The sequence below is a fragment of the Opisthorchis viverrini genome, assembly GCF_000715545.1.
Source record: "Opisthorchis viverrini unplaced genomic scaffold opera_v5_200, whole genome shotgun sequence".
Classification (NCBI taxonomy): domain Eukaryota; kingdom Metazoa; phylum Platyhelminthes; class Trematoda; order Opisthorchiida; family Opisthorchiidae; genus Opisthorchis; species Opisthorchis viverrini.
In genome coordinates, this window is record NW_008751855.1 from 294,513 (window position 1) to 315,243 (window position 20,731).

The window sequence follows — 20,731 nt, forward strand, 5'->3', positions numbered from 1 at the left end:
GACAGAACGCGCCAAATCGGTCTCTACAATGAACTGAACTCGTGAAATTTGTTGATTAATACCTTCCGTGAGTTGCTTCTAGAGTAGATGAGGAGTTGGCGTACTTGAATAACCAATTCTCCCATCAATGAAATAAGGGTACTGTGATCTGACCATGAATATAAAGAATTGGAATCTTTCCATAATACTCTGACATATCTTGGACCTTTGTAGCGCAATTTAGTTGTGTCCTAGCTAACAGTGCGTTGATCCGCGTATAAGTGTTCAAACTTACAAGTCTAATTTGATGGCTCCGGAAGTTCCGTGACCAATATCACCTGTCGAGTCCTAAGAAGGGTCAAACCGTCAATAAACTTCGAACAATTTTCATCAACCATTGATTTGGCACAATTTGAATGAAAATGCATTGATACTTAGTTTGTGATTCTGAACGAGACAAGGGTAGACGTTTCTGAAGCACATACCGTTGAAATACTTGATGAACAAGATATCACTGAGTCATTATTAACTGATGATCAGCAAGAATTCTTTGTTCCGAGTACCTTATTTCGTGCGAAACTAATTTAGTGAGAGCTGGTTGGTTAGTCAGTTTAGGGTAAGGTTTCATCTCCATATTTTCAGTGGTAGGGGTAAAATGTCTAGACTTGTTAGAATTGGGTGAAAAATCAGAAATTGGACAAATCCTTGATTGTATTGTACTGTATAAATGTCAAAACCGTACGCCTATGAAGCCATAAGAAAACGGGGTATTAAGAGAAATACCGCTTCAGCGGACCACCATCAAACCAGGTAGCAGCAGACACGCAGTTGGTTACTACTTTGAAAGTTGTCATTTAAAACTTCTGACCTAGTTTACATGACCGACAGCAGCTGTCGGTCAATCCGAGGAACAGACACAAAACAAGAATGTTTAACACTGTTTACCACGCTGGCTAAATGTACCTGCGCTAAATTGTGGAACCGCATTTGTCCGGCACCTTACTGTCAAGTGGTACGTTCTCTGGTGAAACGTAGGCACTATGATTTAGTACTGTTGACGTATTAAGTGTAAAACAAAGCTGAACACGGAAACTGATGCTATGTACAAAGGAGAGTATGAAGGCTTATGTTGGACGCACCCTTTCAACAACGCTCTTCGCCAGTGAAGCATTTTGTACCTAAATACCGTTTGCAATTCAAATGGCATGATGTATCGCTCAGTTCTACAGAGACGCTGTTGGGGAATTCGAAGTAATAAAAGCATGTACAGATTAAAGACCACTGAGTCAAAGCTCATCAGAGGCTTTTTTGATACAGTTCATTTGGCCCCGCTGGCCCTCAGGTAACGAGGCTTCAGCAACAGGTTACACCAATCGGGACAGCCGGTGGACGTCTGCGTGAAATTCTGATTAAAGCCACATAATTTAGATAAAATAAGGCGAATTTCACATTTGTGTCTGTTAGACTGTTAAGCGGTGTTACAATCCGTTGCTTCATTCACTTCTCTCTATCGGAAACATCTGGCCCATTGACGTTCATTTATCGCCTTCGAGGGCGCAACTCAATCACCACTTCCTATGTGACTGTGAAAACTGGTTGACAGATTCTCTGCTTCGAAATGGAGGTATGGAACAATTGACGAGACTTTTGCAGAAAAGCTTCAATTGCCCGTATTGCAATAAAAAAACAGACTATTCTGTGCCGTCCAACCCGGCTGCTATCGTTTTTTAAAGTTTGGAGATTTGTGTCCAATTCTGTCAAATTTACCTTACAGAATCCCTGGTAGGCTTTTAATGTCCAGATGAATTGGTGAAAGATGTCCTCCGAGTTGGCGTTCGTTTACACTGATTGTTTTAAGCATGTGTCCTCGAAAGGATTTCTAAGAATCAAGTGATAAGTCGGCTAAAACTTGCTCATTGTAAATCTATACAGTTTTGTTTTCTGCAAAATTATCTGTTCACTATCAAGGTGTCGTTCATCTTTCACCAACGTGCCTGACCATTCTACGGATATCTATGCTACGTCACCAAAGAGGTATGTTTTAAGCTGTAAGCACCACAGCATTCTATTGGAAAATGATTTACCCTGATGCTTGACCAGCGGGCTTATTTAAAATAACCGTTGGAAAAAATGGTAACAAATCACAGACCCTCATTCTCCAAAACAGGCTCCGCTAAAGGCAGTTAAGCTTGGCATCAGAAATGATACGATGGTTTAATTAGTGGTGCTGGACCTGATCCGCAAACCTGTCCTACGCTGCCTGACCGCGATTTTCGTCCTATACAGAATTATGGTGTATACTGAGATCGACAGTTTAAAGAGTTCCATTTAGTCCACTCAGGTAATCCGTTAGAGTAAAGATGTTTGATATCTGCTAATGGCATGATTCACAGTACCACTAAAAGAACTTACCTTCTTGAGAAGTTCGGAGTTGAGTTCAATTCCGTAAAGCCAGCTGTCCGTGTGTGGAGCAATTCGCTCCTCAGCATAACGTAAATGCATCGATGTGTTCACGAATCTGTTTTCATTGTCCAAATCAGCTTCTCGTGGAATGCTTTGTATGTTCCATAATGTAGTTTGGTTGGTATCCTGCGAACTGAGTATTTTTCGGGTAATGACAATATCCCTCAGAGGTGTCAGTAAACCCCATTCAAAAAATGAACGCCGCGCCGTCAGTGTCGTTCCAAATCTCCACTTTTCATTAAATGTAGAAATGAGCTGATACGCTCCAAAGCGTGGATCAGCGGCAGTGTATATATGAAAGGATTTCGGCCCGTAAGCCAGAACTGCGGCGCAGTCATGAGTAGCGTTTTCCCAGGACGCACAACGAATAGACGTGTTTAAAGAATCTGACAAAAGTCCTGTTCCTTGTTCTGGTTTGGATACTCGCCATTCACACAGACTGTCGGATAGGTAAAGATGAACGACCATCGGCAGAAAATACAAATTATTCAGGGCCATAAGCACGCCATCTGAGTCGGATTTCTCCATCATAAGACGAAAGTGCGCATTGTGAGTCACGTCGTATCCCGTTTCCACGATTACCCCAAAGAGATTCAGAGCACCGTTTTGTATGTGGAATTTCCTCTCAATTCTTAAAAGCAGACGTAGATGTGGGATTTCTACGAAAGTGGAATTAACGGATATGGCAAGTTCTTTCAACAGACTGTCCTCATCCACAGCCCGCAATTTGTTTTCTTTTAGTGATACCATACCTCTTAGTTCCTTCTCATCTGAGCTGCGGAACTCAACCAACCCGATGCCATTCCTCGCATATATGGATACGTTCAACAACGTTTCAAATACTTGTAGAACTATATGCGCAGGTATGTTCGCACAAGAAAGTCTGTCAAAGTGAAACAGGTTTGTTTCCAGTTTCAACCACACTTTGCTATTTTCTCTGGATTCCTCGTCTTGTAACAGCACCAGTAACCACTCGGGTGCGATAATCATTTCCGCAGTCAACTTAGTCTCGTTCAGTGTTAGTTCTTTGTGCGTTAGAGCCGATTGCATGACCACGTGGAGTTTTTCTTCGCTATAGATAGAGCTCAAGTTGAACTGGAACCCATATTTTCCATGGGTGTCGTGCATATGGAAGACTGACTTGTGCTCGGTTTCATCGATCTGGCTATCCAACAGTAATCGGTAAGTAGTAGGTTCGGAGTCCAACATAGATAAGACACCCACTGAGAGTTCTCCAATCACTTTGAACGAGTGTACTCCAATGCGACTTGAAACAGTCGAATTATAGTTTCCCAGGCCGACTTGGATCTGTTGATTTGCCTCAATCAAGTTAGGCGTGTCGGCGTTAGCTGCAACGTATCTGAATACTCCACGCAGTGGATGGGTGCGTTCTAATCCAGTTAAACTGTGTGGTGAAAGGTTATCGAAATTATTTGGCACGGAGTGATCGGTTGGTAAAGAAGTAGCTTTCAGTGTCCCTTCAATTCGAGGTATCAAAGGATTCAATTCAATGATGCTTTTTACAACAAAACTGCCAGGAATCTTAGCTTGGGATGCTTTATTTGCTTGTAGAACGATGGTCACATTGTTCACGTGGGCATTTAACGGCATGCAGTGAAGTACGAATTCAAACTGTTGATCCGGAACAAAGACAAATTTGTGATCAAAGAAAGTTTTGCCTCCGAATGCGATCAGCTCTGTTGCTTTTAGTTTGACCAAGTTTGTATTGTTGATTATGCGTTGAAAGCCGTGCTGAATTACGAGATTACGCAACAAAAGATGAGGTGCATTTATGTGAACCAGATGACTATTGGACTGATCATTTGTTGAGTGAGACGCGTTTGTTTGAAGCCGGAAAGAAAGCATTTTGAATGGTACGTTCATTTCCATCAACACCAACCCACTATTATTTTGAAAATTTTGTGTCTTGAAGCGAGCGGTTATATCTTTCTTTCCCATTTTTGCATGCGCGAAATAGTGGTTTGAATTCAAAGTGCCGAAATGACTCAGATTCAGGGTTGTGTAATTATCCCAGTTAGCCGTAACATCCAAATAATGACGGCTTTCGGTTTTGGTTCTTTGGTATTCCACAGTACCTTTTCTCAACCAGCGCACGTTAGACTCCCATTCAAGCATTAATTGTGGAAGACTGACTCCGCAATCGTCACCTAATTTCACCCAAAGACTTTTGTTAGCATAGTATCTCACAGCATTCGGTAGTTTTATATCAATGTTTGTGTTCTCTTCGAGAACCGTTTGGTTCCGGTTCGTCACCGTTTCTCGAAGTTCTGCAGCTAACTCCAAACGAGGAATGCTTATTTGGGCGCTGCAATCCACTTTCATCCAACTATCTTCCTGTACCAAAGCCAAACGTGAACGAAGCTCCTCTCTCTCATTGAGATACACGGAAACCCACACATCCACTCGGTTCTTGAGAAACGCATATCCACCGAATACCTGATTACTGGTCGTTGTACCAGGACGCCCGAATTTCAACCATCCTTGTAGCATATTTCCTGTAGGGCTGATAAGGATTAACGCAGACCCTTCAAATGCCCTTGTCCCTCTCCCTTCAAAAAGCCTATATCCCAAAATGCTTCGAATCGAAAGTGTTTTGTTGGTTGTTTTGGCATGGTGATTTTCATACATATAGTTGGACATGATCGTGACCATTTCATAACCCGTCCAGTATCCAAGATGTTGTGAATTGATCACGGATTCAATTGTTCCCGATTCGAAGTTGTTTTCAGGTGTGAAACTGAAGTGCAAACGTAATGGAGTTCCTGGACCTACTCCTGAACGCGGAGTAAACTCCCCATGCACTCCGACAGCATAACGCTCGGCTGAGAATTCCACGTCATAATTGTAATTGGCATACCAGCCAGTAAATTCGCCAAAGCTTGTGGATGGATTCAGTGCAAACATTATCGATCCGTCCATGTTGTATCCTGGATGAGATCGGAGGCGGTTCTTCTCAGTGAGTGTCAAACTACCCAGGTTGGTGTGAATTAATTCAACAGTAATAATTCTGGACCTCCTGGACGAATTATAGCGAATATTCCAACCCGTTTGTTTGTGATCCGAAACTGGGTCTGTTTTAGGGTCTAAATGCAATAGTAGAGTAGAAGCAACCGACGTCTGCGTTATCGTATTTTCAAAAAAATTAACGAACTCGATCCCATACTTCTCCTGAGTCCCTTGGTGTTTTTGTAGAGCCACAAATTTGATGTGGCCTTGCCCAATACTTATCCCTAACGAAGTGAACAACTCCAATCCAGTGTTGACAAAGATCTGTGGAATGAGCACCAAAATGTGACCAGACCCGACATAAGTGATGGTGAAGGGACTGAAGGTGAGTGACGAATGAAGTTCTGTACCCAGTTGACAATGGGCGAGTAGTTCACTGTCTTCTTTCAGCCTCCGCCTGCTTACATGCAAGAGTTCAAACCTCCCTCTAGTATGCTCATATTCGAATTCGCTTTTGAAGTCTAAATAGGGTATATCGTTGAGCGTGACAGCGCTGTCGAATCCAAGTTGTATGTTCTTTCCGATTTGAAGTTTATACGAAGTCTTCATGTTGAGTGACCGATTCTCGGGCCATTTTAAGCGCATAATGTGTACACTTTGCCCACGAATAAGATGGCTTTCAACGACATAAACGGCGTAAGGCTGGAGTTCCAGTGATATAGTGGTGATCGCATCATGTTCGATGACATGGGAACAAGTGAGATGAATATAGCGACCAATGTTTTCAGGGAATAAACGTAACGTGAGAATAGCTTGTATTTGTGTGATCCATGGGAGTTTGTGGTTGGTATGTCCTTTCCAATGTAATTCACCATTCGCAACACTATCGATGTTCTACAAAGGCACAAGTTAGAAATTTTAGGCTGACGAAAACTAATCATAACAAAGAAGAACTTTCTTCTAGTAAAGCAAACGAAATAAACGGAGCATCGCAGTTTTGAGGACGATAGACAAACGCAAGAATGTCAAACAAAAACATTCTACATAGCCTTTCCTAGAAAAAAAACCCCTTACTAAAAAATGTAAGCTAACTACGAGAAGAAACGCAGAATGTGTGTTTTGGTTGATTTTCTATCATTGTATGTATTATTTTCCTGTCAAGCTTTACTCTCTAGCTTGATAGCTTCGTCTCGGTTCAACAAGCTTAATGAAACAGTGAGGCAAATTTCCCATACTCAACAGGAATGCTGTACTGTCTGGCTTTCGGCCTAAGAGGATAGAACTTTCTGTCATTAGTTTCTATCCAGACTATTCCGACAGAGCTGCTTAGAACGATCAAAATAGCTTCTCAAATGGTTATTCCCTACCAGTGACATATCTTAGGATTTGAGGAACAATTCTGCTCATTGAAGTGCTAAATTCTGATACACGACAGATTACTAAAACAACAGTCCATCTATATGCTTTCTTATGGGTCTCAGCTTGTAAACGTGCCAAGTTGTTTAGATCACATGATTTATCGCTTGCAAACAGACGGATTTTTGGATCACGTAATCAGCTGTTCGATTTCCATTGTTTGGATGTTTGTTCGAAATTGAGTTGTATCAAGTGACTAATGGCTTGGCATGGTTTGGCTCCACTAACACTCAACAAAACTGGTCTGCGGCTGCACTGTGTACACTGTAGGCCGAAGCAACATGTGTCAGTTTACTATGAATAAACTAACCACATACTGCCTCAGTATGCCATCGCGTATTCTCGGCTTTTTGTCGTGGACTGGCTTCACTTAGGCGAAGTAATCGCGATTGAAAAGATGTTAGTGTCAAGGCCCACTCAATTCAGGAAGACGTATTCTTGGAGTTGAGCAAAATGATGAAGGCCACATACTCGCAGGATCTACGACTCACGCTTAGGCTGGATTTAGAGGAGACCAGATGGCAGATTTTACACTAGAATGAAAACGTTGTGGTACCACGCTACTTAATTGTAAATCTGTCTCTCATCTGTCGTAATCAAGGAGGATTGCATCGTGTTTAGATAATATACGTTTGATGCGGAAGCACTGGTGTCACGGTGATAATACTGATGGGGGCATGCGAGTAGTATGTTTCCTCGTAAATCCGCTTTGCGTCTCTTGAAAAGTGAGATCTATTACAGAATTCGTAGCGTTGTAGCATCTGTAGCATTTATTTGCAATCAAGTAACAGTCAATGAATATCCTTTCACCGGTATGTCGCCTTACGTTATAGAACAATACCAACATAAACAGCTTTGTTAACTAATGAGCTTAATGCCGAAAGGTAGTGCGTCCTTTAATTTAGTTTCCATGATGACGTCGTGCTACTATACTACTAATGCGCAAACACGTGCATGCCGACGAAACGGTCAATCTGACGGTACGTACTAGGGTAATTTAGGCCGCCAGCAGTTTTCGAATCCATCACTGACTGGATGATGAAACAATCGTAGTGAGGTTCTGGACCTCGATTTTAACTTAGGCGGACCTGCGCTCGACTAACTCAGTCCGTGGGCCCCATTGGTGGGCCACTGCAATCACGAAGCTCATGCAAACATCATAAACGATTTTATAATGCTGCTATCTGAAAGAGTGGTATAGACGAACACGTTATATTCCCATTACTGACGGAATACAAGGTCAACGAGTCATTCTAAACGTCATTTGCTTTATCATTTAGTCAAAGAAAGCTTCATAACACAGGCGGTCTGGAAGTTGGGAATATCAACCTGCCGTTTACCGATTCCTATTTCACGTGTGTACGATCCTGTCCTTATGGGTAGAAAATGTTTGACAGCCTGAAGTGTCTAACTGTTGATGCTCGACGGTCATCCATAAAGCAAGATCGGACGGGTGGCTGTCTAAATCTAATATCCGTCAAACCTGGTCCGAAATAACTCAACTGTTGCTGGTATTTGAACAGCGCAAACTCATGCGGCAGTCGTTATCAGAAGAAAGAAATCCGTGGCGGTTTTCTCTCCAGGTTCCTGCAGTTCTAGTATCTGTTGTGCAGGGGTTCTTTTGAGACAAGTCTGCTATCCAGCAAATTTGACGTTGATTATATGGTCGCTTAAAACATGAACGGGTACGCCTTATTGTACCGAAGCATCAATGAGGCGGTCAGGCAGTTTGAAGTACTGGCGTATATACCTCCTCTTACAATATGTATATGCAAATCGGAAAGGGGACAACCAACTGATCGCTAATAAACCTCGTTTAAATTGTCCTGACTTCTATAACATGTAAAATCTAAGGCTGAAGATGTTCATTTCACGTAATTCGATGATTTTTCAACCTGCCCTCTCGCCGCTAATAAAACCGATTCAGCTGGCTAGAGATACATATCGCGTCATATGGTGAAGGGCAACCCATATACAATCCAGTGAGAAAACGTAATTCCTAGGGATGGCGATTTTAGGTCAAGAACGATTTTAAATGGGCTAGGGGACCAAGCTGGTTAAACCCGTTGATACGTCAATGATCTTATAAATGCAGCTTCATTCCCGTTATACCTACTTACTTGTATTCTCAGATTTGTTGGTTCGGGAGAGTGTGTGGGTAGCGGTCTAGAAAATATTGTGTCCGGTACGGACACCCCCTTTTGCATTTCTGTACAGTCTATTGACCAACAGGGTAACGATTAAAAGTAGAAATCCTGAAATGTTTCGAAACTTCCTTCTTCAAGTTGCTCTTGATGGTAAATTTACAGACAATAACATTCTCATTCTCGAGAATCAAGAGTAGGGAAGATGGTATCTAGGCGAAATGACAAGCACCTTGCATCGTTTGGCGTGTGCTTTTTGGGCACGATGTGAACATACAATCACGGAAAAACGTCGCCTGAAATCGGGACCTTGGATTCTTTCGGGCATTTTCAACGCTTTACTTTTGCAGATATGGTTAGCGTACGGTTAGTGCACTTTAATTCCCGGATAATGTTTGCCAATTTGAGCTACTTGCATGCATCGCACCTCGGAACTTCGAAAGACTTGTACGCCAAAATCTGACTTCAGTAGTTCAATCCGTGTGATGATACCTGTTACTGGCCAGCGATGGCTTAAGATGAAGCTTCTAATCTATATCAATTGAGTTCTTGTTCTTTTCTTCCATCCCCGTTTTCTGGAGGATTGTCTGGAGGTGTAGGTGAATTGCGATACATGAATTGTACTGAAAGGCACGTTCCATCTCCGTAGATTTGTACCTTGACTGTCCTTATTTGGATGATTACGTTTTTACTTACGTTCCTTATGACGCGTACGACCAGTTTGGCCGAACGTTTTGCTTCACAGCTAACCGGGAAGATCAAAAGGGTTGAATTAACAGACAGTTTAGCATGATTATGAAAACATCGGCAGAGAATGAGCTTACTTGTATTGGAATACTCAACGTTGCTCTGGCCTTCAATTCTCCTCCTTGATCCAGTCTGTAAGCAAGCCACCAGATCAGGGAAGCGTTCGAATTCAAGCGGTCATTCTGTGGTGAATATGTCCATCCATATAAGCTAAAGATAGCGGGCTTGTTCGTATGCAGAATCCAAAATTCTTTGGACATAAATTGACTCAGGTCCAATGCTAGTTCAGTCCTGTAGAAAAGAACCGTAAAAATGTTTTGACATGTTTCAAACTGATACGTTACCGGCTAAACTCCACAGATGGAAATGGGACTTGTTTGTTCTGTTTGGTACATGCTACCTGACAAACTAGTTATCTTCACCCATGGTGCACATCTTAGCTCTACGATAGATCGGCCATATGAATATGCCTTCTAATTAGCGACCTGGCCCCACGCCGAATGGCTGGAATTCTTTCGTTCTAACGCGGTGCACTACATCTAAATTGGACCCGAAAACCCCGTACCCATCAAAAAACAGGCTCCAAACGGATCTGTTGGTGAACTACCGTGAACAACCGATTAAAATCAATCATGTTTGCGCGTTAGACTGATACGTATTTTGGAAGTGGATACAGGTCAATCCTCCTACATTACACCAGTGCAAAGAAGGAAAACAAAGCAGCTTCTAACTCTTTCATCTTAGAGGCACGAGACCCAGTTTCACACCAAATCGCGCAGTGAGAACAATTCCGTCTTTCAAAATAGAGTGGCGCGAATACGAACTAAACACATCCTAAACACATCGGAACTAATTTGGAACCCCTCCAACCCATCAATTCAAGATTTTGTCACCCACACTAGCTGACAAGAGCCGTTAATTGACACTCAACACTGATCTAGTTTGAAGAGGACTTACTGATTGGTTCCCCGTCGGTCTAACAACCTGGCCAATTTGGTGACCCATTCACTTAACCTGATGAAGCTTTTGTGTCAAGAGCGAAACGTTGCCCTAATAAAAACTACCGATTGTTTACCAAGCTCTTCTGAAACATCCTACAAAACCCCACAACTGAAGCCAAACAGGTTGCCCAGTGGGTTTCAACCGTTTGTGACACTACCCGACTGCGAAGTCCTGACTGCCGGGTCAATCGATCGTCGCAACCAGGATAGTTACTGGGTCGTCCTTCGATGAGTCGCGCGCACCAATCACATCGCTCGAGCGTGAACACGTTCGCCTGTTCAAACGTGAAAATTCAGGTGTGTCCAACATGCGTTGGGGGAGTAGTGGTAACACGCTCGCCTCGCATGTCAGATGTCCGGAGTTCAAATCCCGGCACGGACGTGGGATGTGCACCGTTGATGAGCTCCCACACGAGCGGAAATTGAGTTCAATGCTTCCCCTTGGTGTGGACTCATCAGAATAATTACGCCAGAACAGGAGGATGACCGATCAAGCGAGAATGATGTGTCATATGATGGTTCATATTCATGAACCACTTTCACAGTATTCCGGACTAAAATTGTTCAGGTGCTTTATACTGTAATCGAAGTCCGAACATTGAGTAGAAAATGCGTCATGTAACCTTCACCGGAGAGTGCTTGAGGCTGTTGTCTTCAAAATATTTCGCAGTGCTTTTGAAACTTGCTCCAGTGTCTTTCCGCAATCGCACTGTAGTTTAACTCTCGATCTGCCTTCCTTTGCAGCAATCGGTGATATCGTTTACCCATCTATCAATCCTGTGTTCTCAACACAGAAAACTCACAGCAACTGATTCACACCAGCATGACAGTCTACTTCTTGTTCTACCGTAGCATAGGCTCAGGAACTGGTATTGAAATATGAAGGTCGCAAAGACAATATAATCCGAATATTTTGGGCACAGTTGACAAAAATGTCCGACACTAGAAAATGTGGGACGTAAAATTAAGACTCTCCTGAAGGATATATGCATAAAGGGCATAGGGAATAGGATGCGCTCAAATGCTGGTCTTCAACTGGTTCTGTTGCGAAACGCTTGCACCGACTTTCGAGAACAAACAAATTGGTATATTATCGCGCCAGGTACACTCCGTGACACGGCCACTGTGTCACAAACTTGTTAAATGCCTTGTGGACAAAAGTAACCAGATGAAAGATGAACTGGCTGTCATTAACCCCAAAGACAAGCATCTAACACAAAAAAGTAATTAATGGTAAAGTTAAATCGATATGTACCACTATGTAGTTGTCAACATTGATGACACCATTTAAACTTTTATTATATGGAACTATTTTTCTTGAGAAGCTCAAGATTTGACATGTTTAGGCCTTTATTCCGTTGTACAACAAATATCTAAATTTAACTGAATGATAGCTTTCCAGGCACATGAATGGAGAGCCCAGTTGTGACCGTCTCCCTTGGCGTACTTTTCGACCACTTAAAGCAAAACATATTAAAAAAGATCCGGAATTTTCTTGTGTTGTTACGGTGATGACAACTTTGCGGAATGCGGGGATCATGATAAGGCACACAGAGTAGAACAAACGGTCACCCGTATTTTACGGAGGAAATGCGGTGACATGGGAAGTTGTAGTCTTGGATGTGGTGCTAAGCACGTAAGAAGGTGTTTTAGAGAGTTTCATGAAAACCTGGTGTGGAAAGGCGATATCCCTGCTTTGAATATTTCACAGCTATCAGAGAAGGACATGCTCCAGTTATTATTCAATGGTAGCTTGTGCTTCGACTGCCTAAAACGAGAAGCTCAACAACTCAGAAACTTTATCATGACGGAAACTACTCACAAGGTTACTGAAAACCGCTGGAGCCCACGATCCGTTTCACTATTTTTGGGGTTCTCGAATATTGTGCTAACTGACAGGCGGCAAACTTTATCATGACGGAAACTACTCACAAGGTTACTGAAAACCGCTGGAGCCCACGATCCGTTTCACTATTTTTGGGGTTCTCGAATATTGTGCTAACTGACTCATGAGGCGGCCTGTATGCAGCACATTCAGTTGTAGAACATCATAAGCGAGATATTCAGTTGAGTCTTTCATAAAAAATCAAGCTAATTTGCAAATGAGTGTATTTCGAACTCAGAGATGTCTTTTCGAAGGGGAAATGCAGACATATACTACCAGCCGGAAGAAGGTAGCGAAATGCAGTCTTGCGTACCGAACGGCACAGTGAAACGTGATACGTGGTATGTGATATATGGTTTTCACGGGGGTCTGACTGAACGCGACTGTCAAATGAATTTGCAAAACTATGTTGTTATTATTGCCTGAAAAAACTATGCTCATATGCATGCCTTTAACAACCGAATACAGCATTTTCTATCAAGTTGTCTGTATCAACGGATGCAAATACAGGGCAACCATTATACGGGGAACACATTGGAGCAATTCCAAAAACAGCGCTGTTAGTGGGAGCCAGAGTATCCAAACTCTGCTACAATCAGACACATTTACACTCCGGTCTTTTTGTTAAAATAATGACTACCTACCAGAGCGCAGGCACAAACACAAACTTTACTCTTTACTTACTCTTTACTCTAGCCTTGTTTATATTTTCAAAAGCGGCTTGGGACTCACGCTGGACTACATTTTTAAGGCAGACGACTCAGTTTCATTTAGTCAGGTGACTATAGCTTTTTACTGCGTGCGTCCTCTGTGTTCTGTATGCTATTAAACTCTGCCATCATTTTGCTCGTTACTTATTGTCCTCATGTTGCACTTTCCAAGTGCTCTTAACCATTTACTCTGTTTTAGGCAATTAGACGAGCCTTCAGATGTTACATGACATACTGAACGGTTGCGAGGTCAATGTGACATGCGATCCATGTCTGTAACATCGTAAGAGCAGCCGCTGAAATGCAACCGAAGTGTCTACTCCTAGGACACTATTACATTCTGAAATGCACCCTGTTTAATCTTCTCTTTGTCGAAGTCATAGCAACGAGAAAAATATCGGATATCTGATCAAGGTTAATGTAAATATTTGAACATATTTTCCGTTGACTCATCTGTGTTTTGGCTTCCCGTTAACCTTTGTTATGACAAACAAATCCGTACTGCTTGTCGCTGTTGCAGTAAAAACTAGCTATTCGTCTCCTACGACCGCGAATTTCGCAATTCACATCAGTTAATTCGCATCTGAGGTCTTTGTTAGAAAGCTACTCTTTTCGCTGTGTATCTCCTGCTCGTGAGCATTAAATGGGAGAGGTGAAAGTTGGAGAAATTGCATCCTAGACCCGTAATATCAGTTTTTGGACGCTCTATTTAAATCGTCACAAACATTTGTTAAAAGGCAGTTTTTTCACAAGCACAATCAAGTATTCGAAAAGGTTACCCTGAGAAAGTATCAGGCAATTTTGGTGTTGGGAGCGATCAATAAAAGCTGAGTGCAAGAAGAAGCACTCCAAAATGAAATTGAAAAATTTCGGTCTTAGAGTATTTCCAGTAGCGTATTTCCCATTGATTCTTTATTAGGCAGAAAAACATTTGATGTTCGAAAACGGTGGTGACTGCCCTTTCAGGAAGCTCGGCTAACACAACTGCTGCAACGGTTCAATAATGTGGCTGACCAAGTATGCAGGTACAGACAGAACCTAGGGAAAGGCCTAATAGGAATGAGCCAACTACAGTGGAACATAGAAAGATAGTAAGCGCCTGTGTTTTTTGGCAAGGACAATGTTCATCCAAGACATACTTGACCGTTCGGGTACTGAAGTGAACACAACTTGAATTTGTTGAAAGAATCTATCAACCAAAATTTACCAGTACAAACTTGTCGATAAGACTCACTCGTATCCACACATGACGATCAACGTCATAAATTTTATATGGAACCAAGTCAGTATAATATCCCAACAAAAGACAATCGCTGGAGAGAAATCTCTAAGTTTCGTTTTGGGACTGATTCACTATACCAAACTATGAGAAGGAAAAACCGCACTACAATCAAGTCCAACAATGAACGGAAAGCCCGAAGAGAAACCAAAAGGAAGCACTAACAAATGACAAAAATGGGTGTATAAAACCAAAAGCCACAATGAACTCAGCGACCAAAAAAATCAAAAATCGCGGAATAGATTTATCACGCGAATCCTCAGGGTAGATAAAATCACACCATAACGCAACAGAAAGATAGAACAGGTCGAGAAACCAAAAAATACAGTCGACACAGTAAAAAGGGACCAAATGGCCAGTCAGGTGTTACGAAGATGGAGTGAACTGCATGAGGCAGGGGAGACCAACAGGAAAATCAGGACAAAGATCGGGACTACTGAAATGTAGATAATCAACCAAGCAATCAAATGCAGACAAATCGAATCACAGAGTAGAACGAATCCCACGCAAGCGAAAATTCCGACAGTTAGTGAGGAGATATCACCCACCTTTTAGAACCACAGAACCATCATTACGCTATAAGTAATTGCCTTATTTACAATGGCTTACATGCCGGTGTCTGTCAGTTACTCACGCACAGACATCAAGAGGCAAACTGTGCGCTAAGCGGACGGGTCTCATTCTTTGCCTCCTTTTAACGACACGCAAGATTGCCATAATAACGGAGTGGCCATGAAATCGTTCATGGCCATCTTCCTTGGTGAAATCTGAAAGGTTCAGCTGGAAAACCCGGACTTGATGCTGGTATTCTCAGAATTAATCTGGTTGTACAGAAGACGCATGGTTGAGATATTTTGTATCTTTCGTGAGAATTTCTTTCTAAACGCTAGAGGAACTTTGAAGCTACAAAATTCATATTTTAGTTAACCAGACTTCAGTTATTTTTTAAACCTAATTGCTTAGGATGCAGACCAGAGGGCAATTCTGCCCACTCTAAATTTGTTGGTTGATTCAGTGTTTCTCTTGTGTCACCTCCGCAAATACTACAGTTGGTCACCTGTCTGGGTGGACCATCAAGCCCTTTAAGGACTGGATGAGCTTAGGAAGTTCTGATCATGTTCAGACTCCTTATTAGCCTTCCCTTGGACAAGGAGCATGCAGTTACTCATGACACATTTTGTTCATAGCCACACCACTCGTTTGAACGGTCGTCCTCCTGTTCTGGCGTGATTATTCCGTTGAGTGCACACCAGAGGGAAGCGCTGGACTCGAGTTTCGCTCTTATTAGAGCTGGGATTTGAACCCCGGACATCCGATATGCGAGGCGAGCCTGTAACAACTACTCCACCAACGCACGTCGGACGCATCTGAATTTTTATGTCTGAACAGGCGAACGCGTCCACACTTGAGCGATGTGATTGGTGTGCCCGACGCATCGAACGACGACCCAGTAACTATCCTGGTTGTGAAGATCGATTGACCCGCCAGCCAGGACTTCCCAGTCATGTAGAGTGACACGCTTGAAACCCACTGGGCAACTTTTTGGTTGCAGTTTTGGGGTATTGCGAAATTCATGGGCCGTCAGCAGGTAGTCAAAAGCTCAGTTCAAACCAAGCGGAATGTTTAATGGTGCTATTGTTAACCTGGTTCGCCCATTCGCGTGTACAGTGTGCATAAAAGAAATTCGTTCAGTCTCTCTTACTGGTGCCAGCCAGTGATGTTTGCCCTCAGTGTGACACCAAGCCACATACCCTTTATTTACCAGATAGTCAAGTATGTTTTAGGTGAATGTTGTCCTGGTCGACTGGCAAAATTCCCTACGCTCGCTCAGTGCTTAAAAGTTCTCTTTCACTTATCCAAAGCCGAGTTCGGTGTGGGCAGAAAAACAACGCGACTGCCCGGCCTACTACACTTTCTCCGTTTTGTGGTTTTCACATAAGGTTGCATGTACTGCAGCTCAAGGGCGAATTTGTGCCAACGACCCCCATTCGCAAGACCTTATGAGAGCGTTGTGACATAAACAACCATGAGAAATTTCCACGTCCATATGGAGAGGATGTAAACACATAAAAGTGGGACACTTCGGAGATGTTCTTAGGTCTTTTTCTTGTTTCGAAGTCGCGCCTTATTTCTGATATTTAGGTCTGTCTTGCCGCAACGTTGTGCAACAACCGAGTTACGTTTCTACAATAATTATCCGGTCGTCCACGAGTGCCGCAGACTTTTAAAAATATTTACTGACTTCTTCAAACTGGTCGAGTTGCTAGCAAAATATAACGTACTGATGAAACAAAAAATCGCTTCAGTACACTGCGATTTCTTCACTGGGTTAAAAAGTTGAACAAAACCAATAAAGCAGGCAAAAGGTGAACCAGACTGAGTCAACAGGTTACAAATAAAAAACGCCGTACATCATATTTCATAATTCTGTGTGAAAGTCTCTCTCCGGATGCAAATTTGCGACACTTGTATCTCACTTTGTGATCTATCTTGCGCTTGAGTATATTGAATGTTCTGCTACGTCCTAACGCAATCAATCATCAACTTCTCTCCTTTTATCTTTTCGTTTTTAACTATTTTAAAAAGCACACCTTACCAAAATTAACTTCAAACATTCGTCCGTCGGAATTTTAAAAAAAATTTACTCACAATTCCTGTCCTGGTTTTGTCAGCTGCGATTTCCTAAAATACAGAATGTAGTGATTAAGTAAGATAACGTAAAAAGAGTTTAGTGCGTCGTACCCTAATCGATAATAAGCCAGCGGTTAGCACTTGCTTCACTGCTCGTTTCTTTTGACGGGATTTCCAAACTGACGCGGACCATATAAGTAGAACCGCGATGGACACGGTGCATAAGCCTGGCGGTTAATTGTTTACAACATGCAACGAGAAGACTGAAAGGGTTTTCATTTCCCAAACAAGTAAATATGCTTTTATAAATTGTTTAATATTTCTAAATGTTTTAGTCCTGGGACAAGGGGTTGTTTGATGATGATCTGGGATCTAGGTCAACCAAATTCTGTAGCTGACGCACATTGTACATACATACTTGCTCCAAAATATCCAGGGGTTTCGGTCAGTTCACATTAGACTGAGTAGATAATGAAGTTATGTCATTCTAGAATGGAATGAGACATTGGCCTTATTTACTAGTTCGTCGAATTTTCAGCGGATAGCTTATCTTCCCTGGGTAATTTATGATAACTGATGGTGATGATGTGATGTCTACTACCACACCGTTTTGTTGGGACTGAATAACCAACAGACAGACTAGTAGTCTTGTTACTACTGGTACTATCATCTCAAAGGATGACAGTGAGGGCAGATACTAAGATGAAACAGGTCTAGAAATGGTCGAACCTCACAAAGAAGATACAGTAACCATTTCCCAATTCTTTAAGTTGAATGAGTTGGCAATATGCAAGTTGGTTCTGTTTAGGCAGGTGATTCGATTTGAACCTAAATCGTCTGCAGCCATGATACTTGGGTAGTTTTGTAAGTGGTTGGTGGTTTAGAAACCAGACCAAACCAGACCAAGCCAAGTTGCCGTACCCAAATAATGGTGTTGTCTGATGCGATTCCGCCTCCGAATGTGCAATCTGCCCAAAACAGCACATGAATCTGACTCATGCGGTTCTGTTTTGGTCATGGGGTGGTACCGGCGGAGGAGGTAACCCTGTAGATGGCACAAGGTGTTTAAGTCGTTCTCCGAATCATGGTGCTCCGTCGCTTAAAGGCTGGTCAGATGCAGACTGAACCAAGATTGAGGCAGAGCGAAACCTTGTTTTATGCTTGTACTGAATTCTATCTTAATAGACAAACTCACAGAGACAATAAAATTTGATGACTGTGTTAGGTTTCCAAGGCATTCTAGCTTGCTGTGATTGATCCATCAGTTCTCTCAGTACAGTAAGTCAAAAGCTTCCGTGAAATCCACGACTGCGGTGCGTAGTGTGTTCACTGATACATACTTCCAGATTATCACCACTGAAACGATTCGTCAGAATCCATGCCACGATTTTTACTTTTGTGCAGGACGAACGGAGTCCCCTTTCCTCCGGACATTAGTATGATTGTAGCGCTTATAGACATTTGTGAAACATCTTCACTCCGGGAAATTTTTAAAATCTGCCGAGAAACATTCTTTCATTCTGGCGACATTCACATGCTCACATCTTATCCTGAACACTGTTCTTTGGAAGTTTGGTTATCGTCTTTAAATTCCTTCCTGATGCCGAGGGTTTCTTTCATAGCCGTTCTTACATCGCCTCCGCTGCTGATTCGTTGTTTTCAGCTGTTTCGGCAACCTTTACACGACCCCATAATGTTGTATGACCCAACTACGGCTAACTATTGAACCCTACATCAGCGAAGCATCGGTGTTGAACACTGATATCACGCTGCCCATGATGATGATGATGATGATGATGATGATGATGAAGATGATGATGATGATAACCTATTGAATCCGTCCCCTGCGTGGAGATAGCACTTGAGGCCCTATGGACGCATGATCCGCTCTGTACTCAACATGGCACATTACTCCTACCGAGATAATTTACTTTAGATCTAGTTCCCTAACTGTGGCACAGCTTGAAAGAGGGCCATATGACCATTTATTGAACGCACCCCACTACTTTAGAGTATTTTACTCAACGAGTGAAGCGCACCAACCTGTTCATTCAGTATGTGCCCGTAAAATAAAGTATATCGAATCTCTCTAGCTAAGTTGAAGTAGAAAGACTTAAAGTTAAAGCAGGCAAAGCTGTATGGACGGCGGAATGAAGCCTTGCCTCAAACTCAGGGTACCTTCGAGGCTTGCCGAAATAGCTGAGTAAGTTGAACGCTATCTTTCATCTTAGATTGAAATAGGGAGATAAATTTAGCAAATTTTTCGGATAGCCCATTCTTCTATGAAGGATCTACGGTGTCTTTCCCTGAATTTATTGAATAACATGTGCGGTTTTTTGTTGCCTCCACGCTGCATATCAGCAAACGTATTAACCCGGTTTGTTTTTATGATTTTACTTAACTAAAATCCAGGAGCAGATCAGCTCCTTAATGTAGGTTTATTTTCCAGCAAATGTGCACCATATGCCCCATGAAAATGGACACTAATGTGACCATCTTAATCCTCGTGAGATGCCGTCAACTTACCGTTCTGAATGGAAAAATAGGAGATTTGTCTCCTGTGGTGCCTGCCTATCAAATCTAAACTGCTGAACAGGCCATTTATCATCCTTGGAGATTTGCACGCTCGTATTAGCTATTTGGAGTCGAATCGGTTCCTTGGTGCCCGCGAGGGCATTTGATTTCTATTTACCATTCGCTTGAGTGATGATGGTCGATTGTATGAAGAGGTGGATCAAAATGTGCTGTTCACGGACGCATCAGTGCCAACGAACATTCTTTGCGTACGGCGATTTGATATTTATGCGGTCGATTGGCAGTCGTCAATCTAAATAGATGGTTACTTCAAGATATCGCCTTCATATCCACAGACAGGTTTAGAAGCAGACTATGTACAGTGAATAACATCCAAGATTCCTTAATCAACCAGTACAAGCCTATCCCTTACGTAGTCAGCAAAATCACATTTAGGTGACTCACAGATTTAAGTCTCAGTTAATTTTCATCTCACTGAGAAAGTGTTGATCTAGTCAATCGTGTAGAGCGCAGATTCCTCTGAGTGCCAACATATATTTCTATTAATCTGCCTTTGCCAACAGCCTCTAGAGTGTTACAACTTGAATGTGTTATATCTTCAGCATATGCAGACTTCATTCAAGGCGTAAACAACGCAACCGGACGTAATGTGTGTATTTAGGCTTCCCCACTTTTTTCATAGTCATCTGTAGCATGTAAGCTATAAGGTATTCCAGATATGTAACACAATATGATGAAAATGCTGCCCGTTTTGTTTACACTGCATCATGCAAATGAAGTTACATTTGACTGGAACCTGTGAAACAGACCGTTGGTTAACAAAATTGCGGTCAGAATACATAAGAAGAGTTATATTAGACAACAGGAGAAAACGTGAAATTGAAGTTGACGAACTGGTCGCTGTGCTGCCTTCTACAAAACTTGATGCCACTGATCTGCAAGATACCATCGGATAAATTAACATAAGCCATGAA

At 42.3% G+C, this 20,731-nt stretch overlaps 1 protein-coding gene across 1 annotated transcript in view; it reads right to left on the minus strand.

Moving 5' to 3' along the window:
* Positions 1-20,731, minus strand: part of T265_08036 (hypothetical protein) — a gene marked incomplete at both ends in the record, with an annotated part of 180,939 nt that overhangs the window by 52,272 nt on the left and 107,936 nt on the right. The window contains 2 exons of the mRNA XM_009173730.1: positions 2,392-6,303; positions 9,794-10,007. Of these exons, the coding sequence (XP_009171994.1) occupies positions 2,392-6,303; positions 9,794-10,007 (4,126 nt within the window). The remainder of the gene's footprint in view (positions 1-2,391; positions 6,304-9,793; positions 10,008-20,731) is intronic.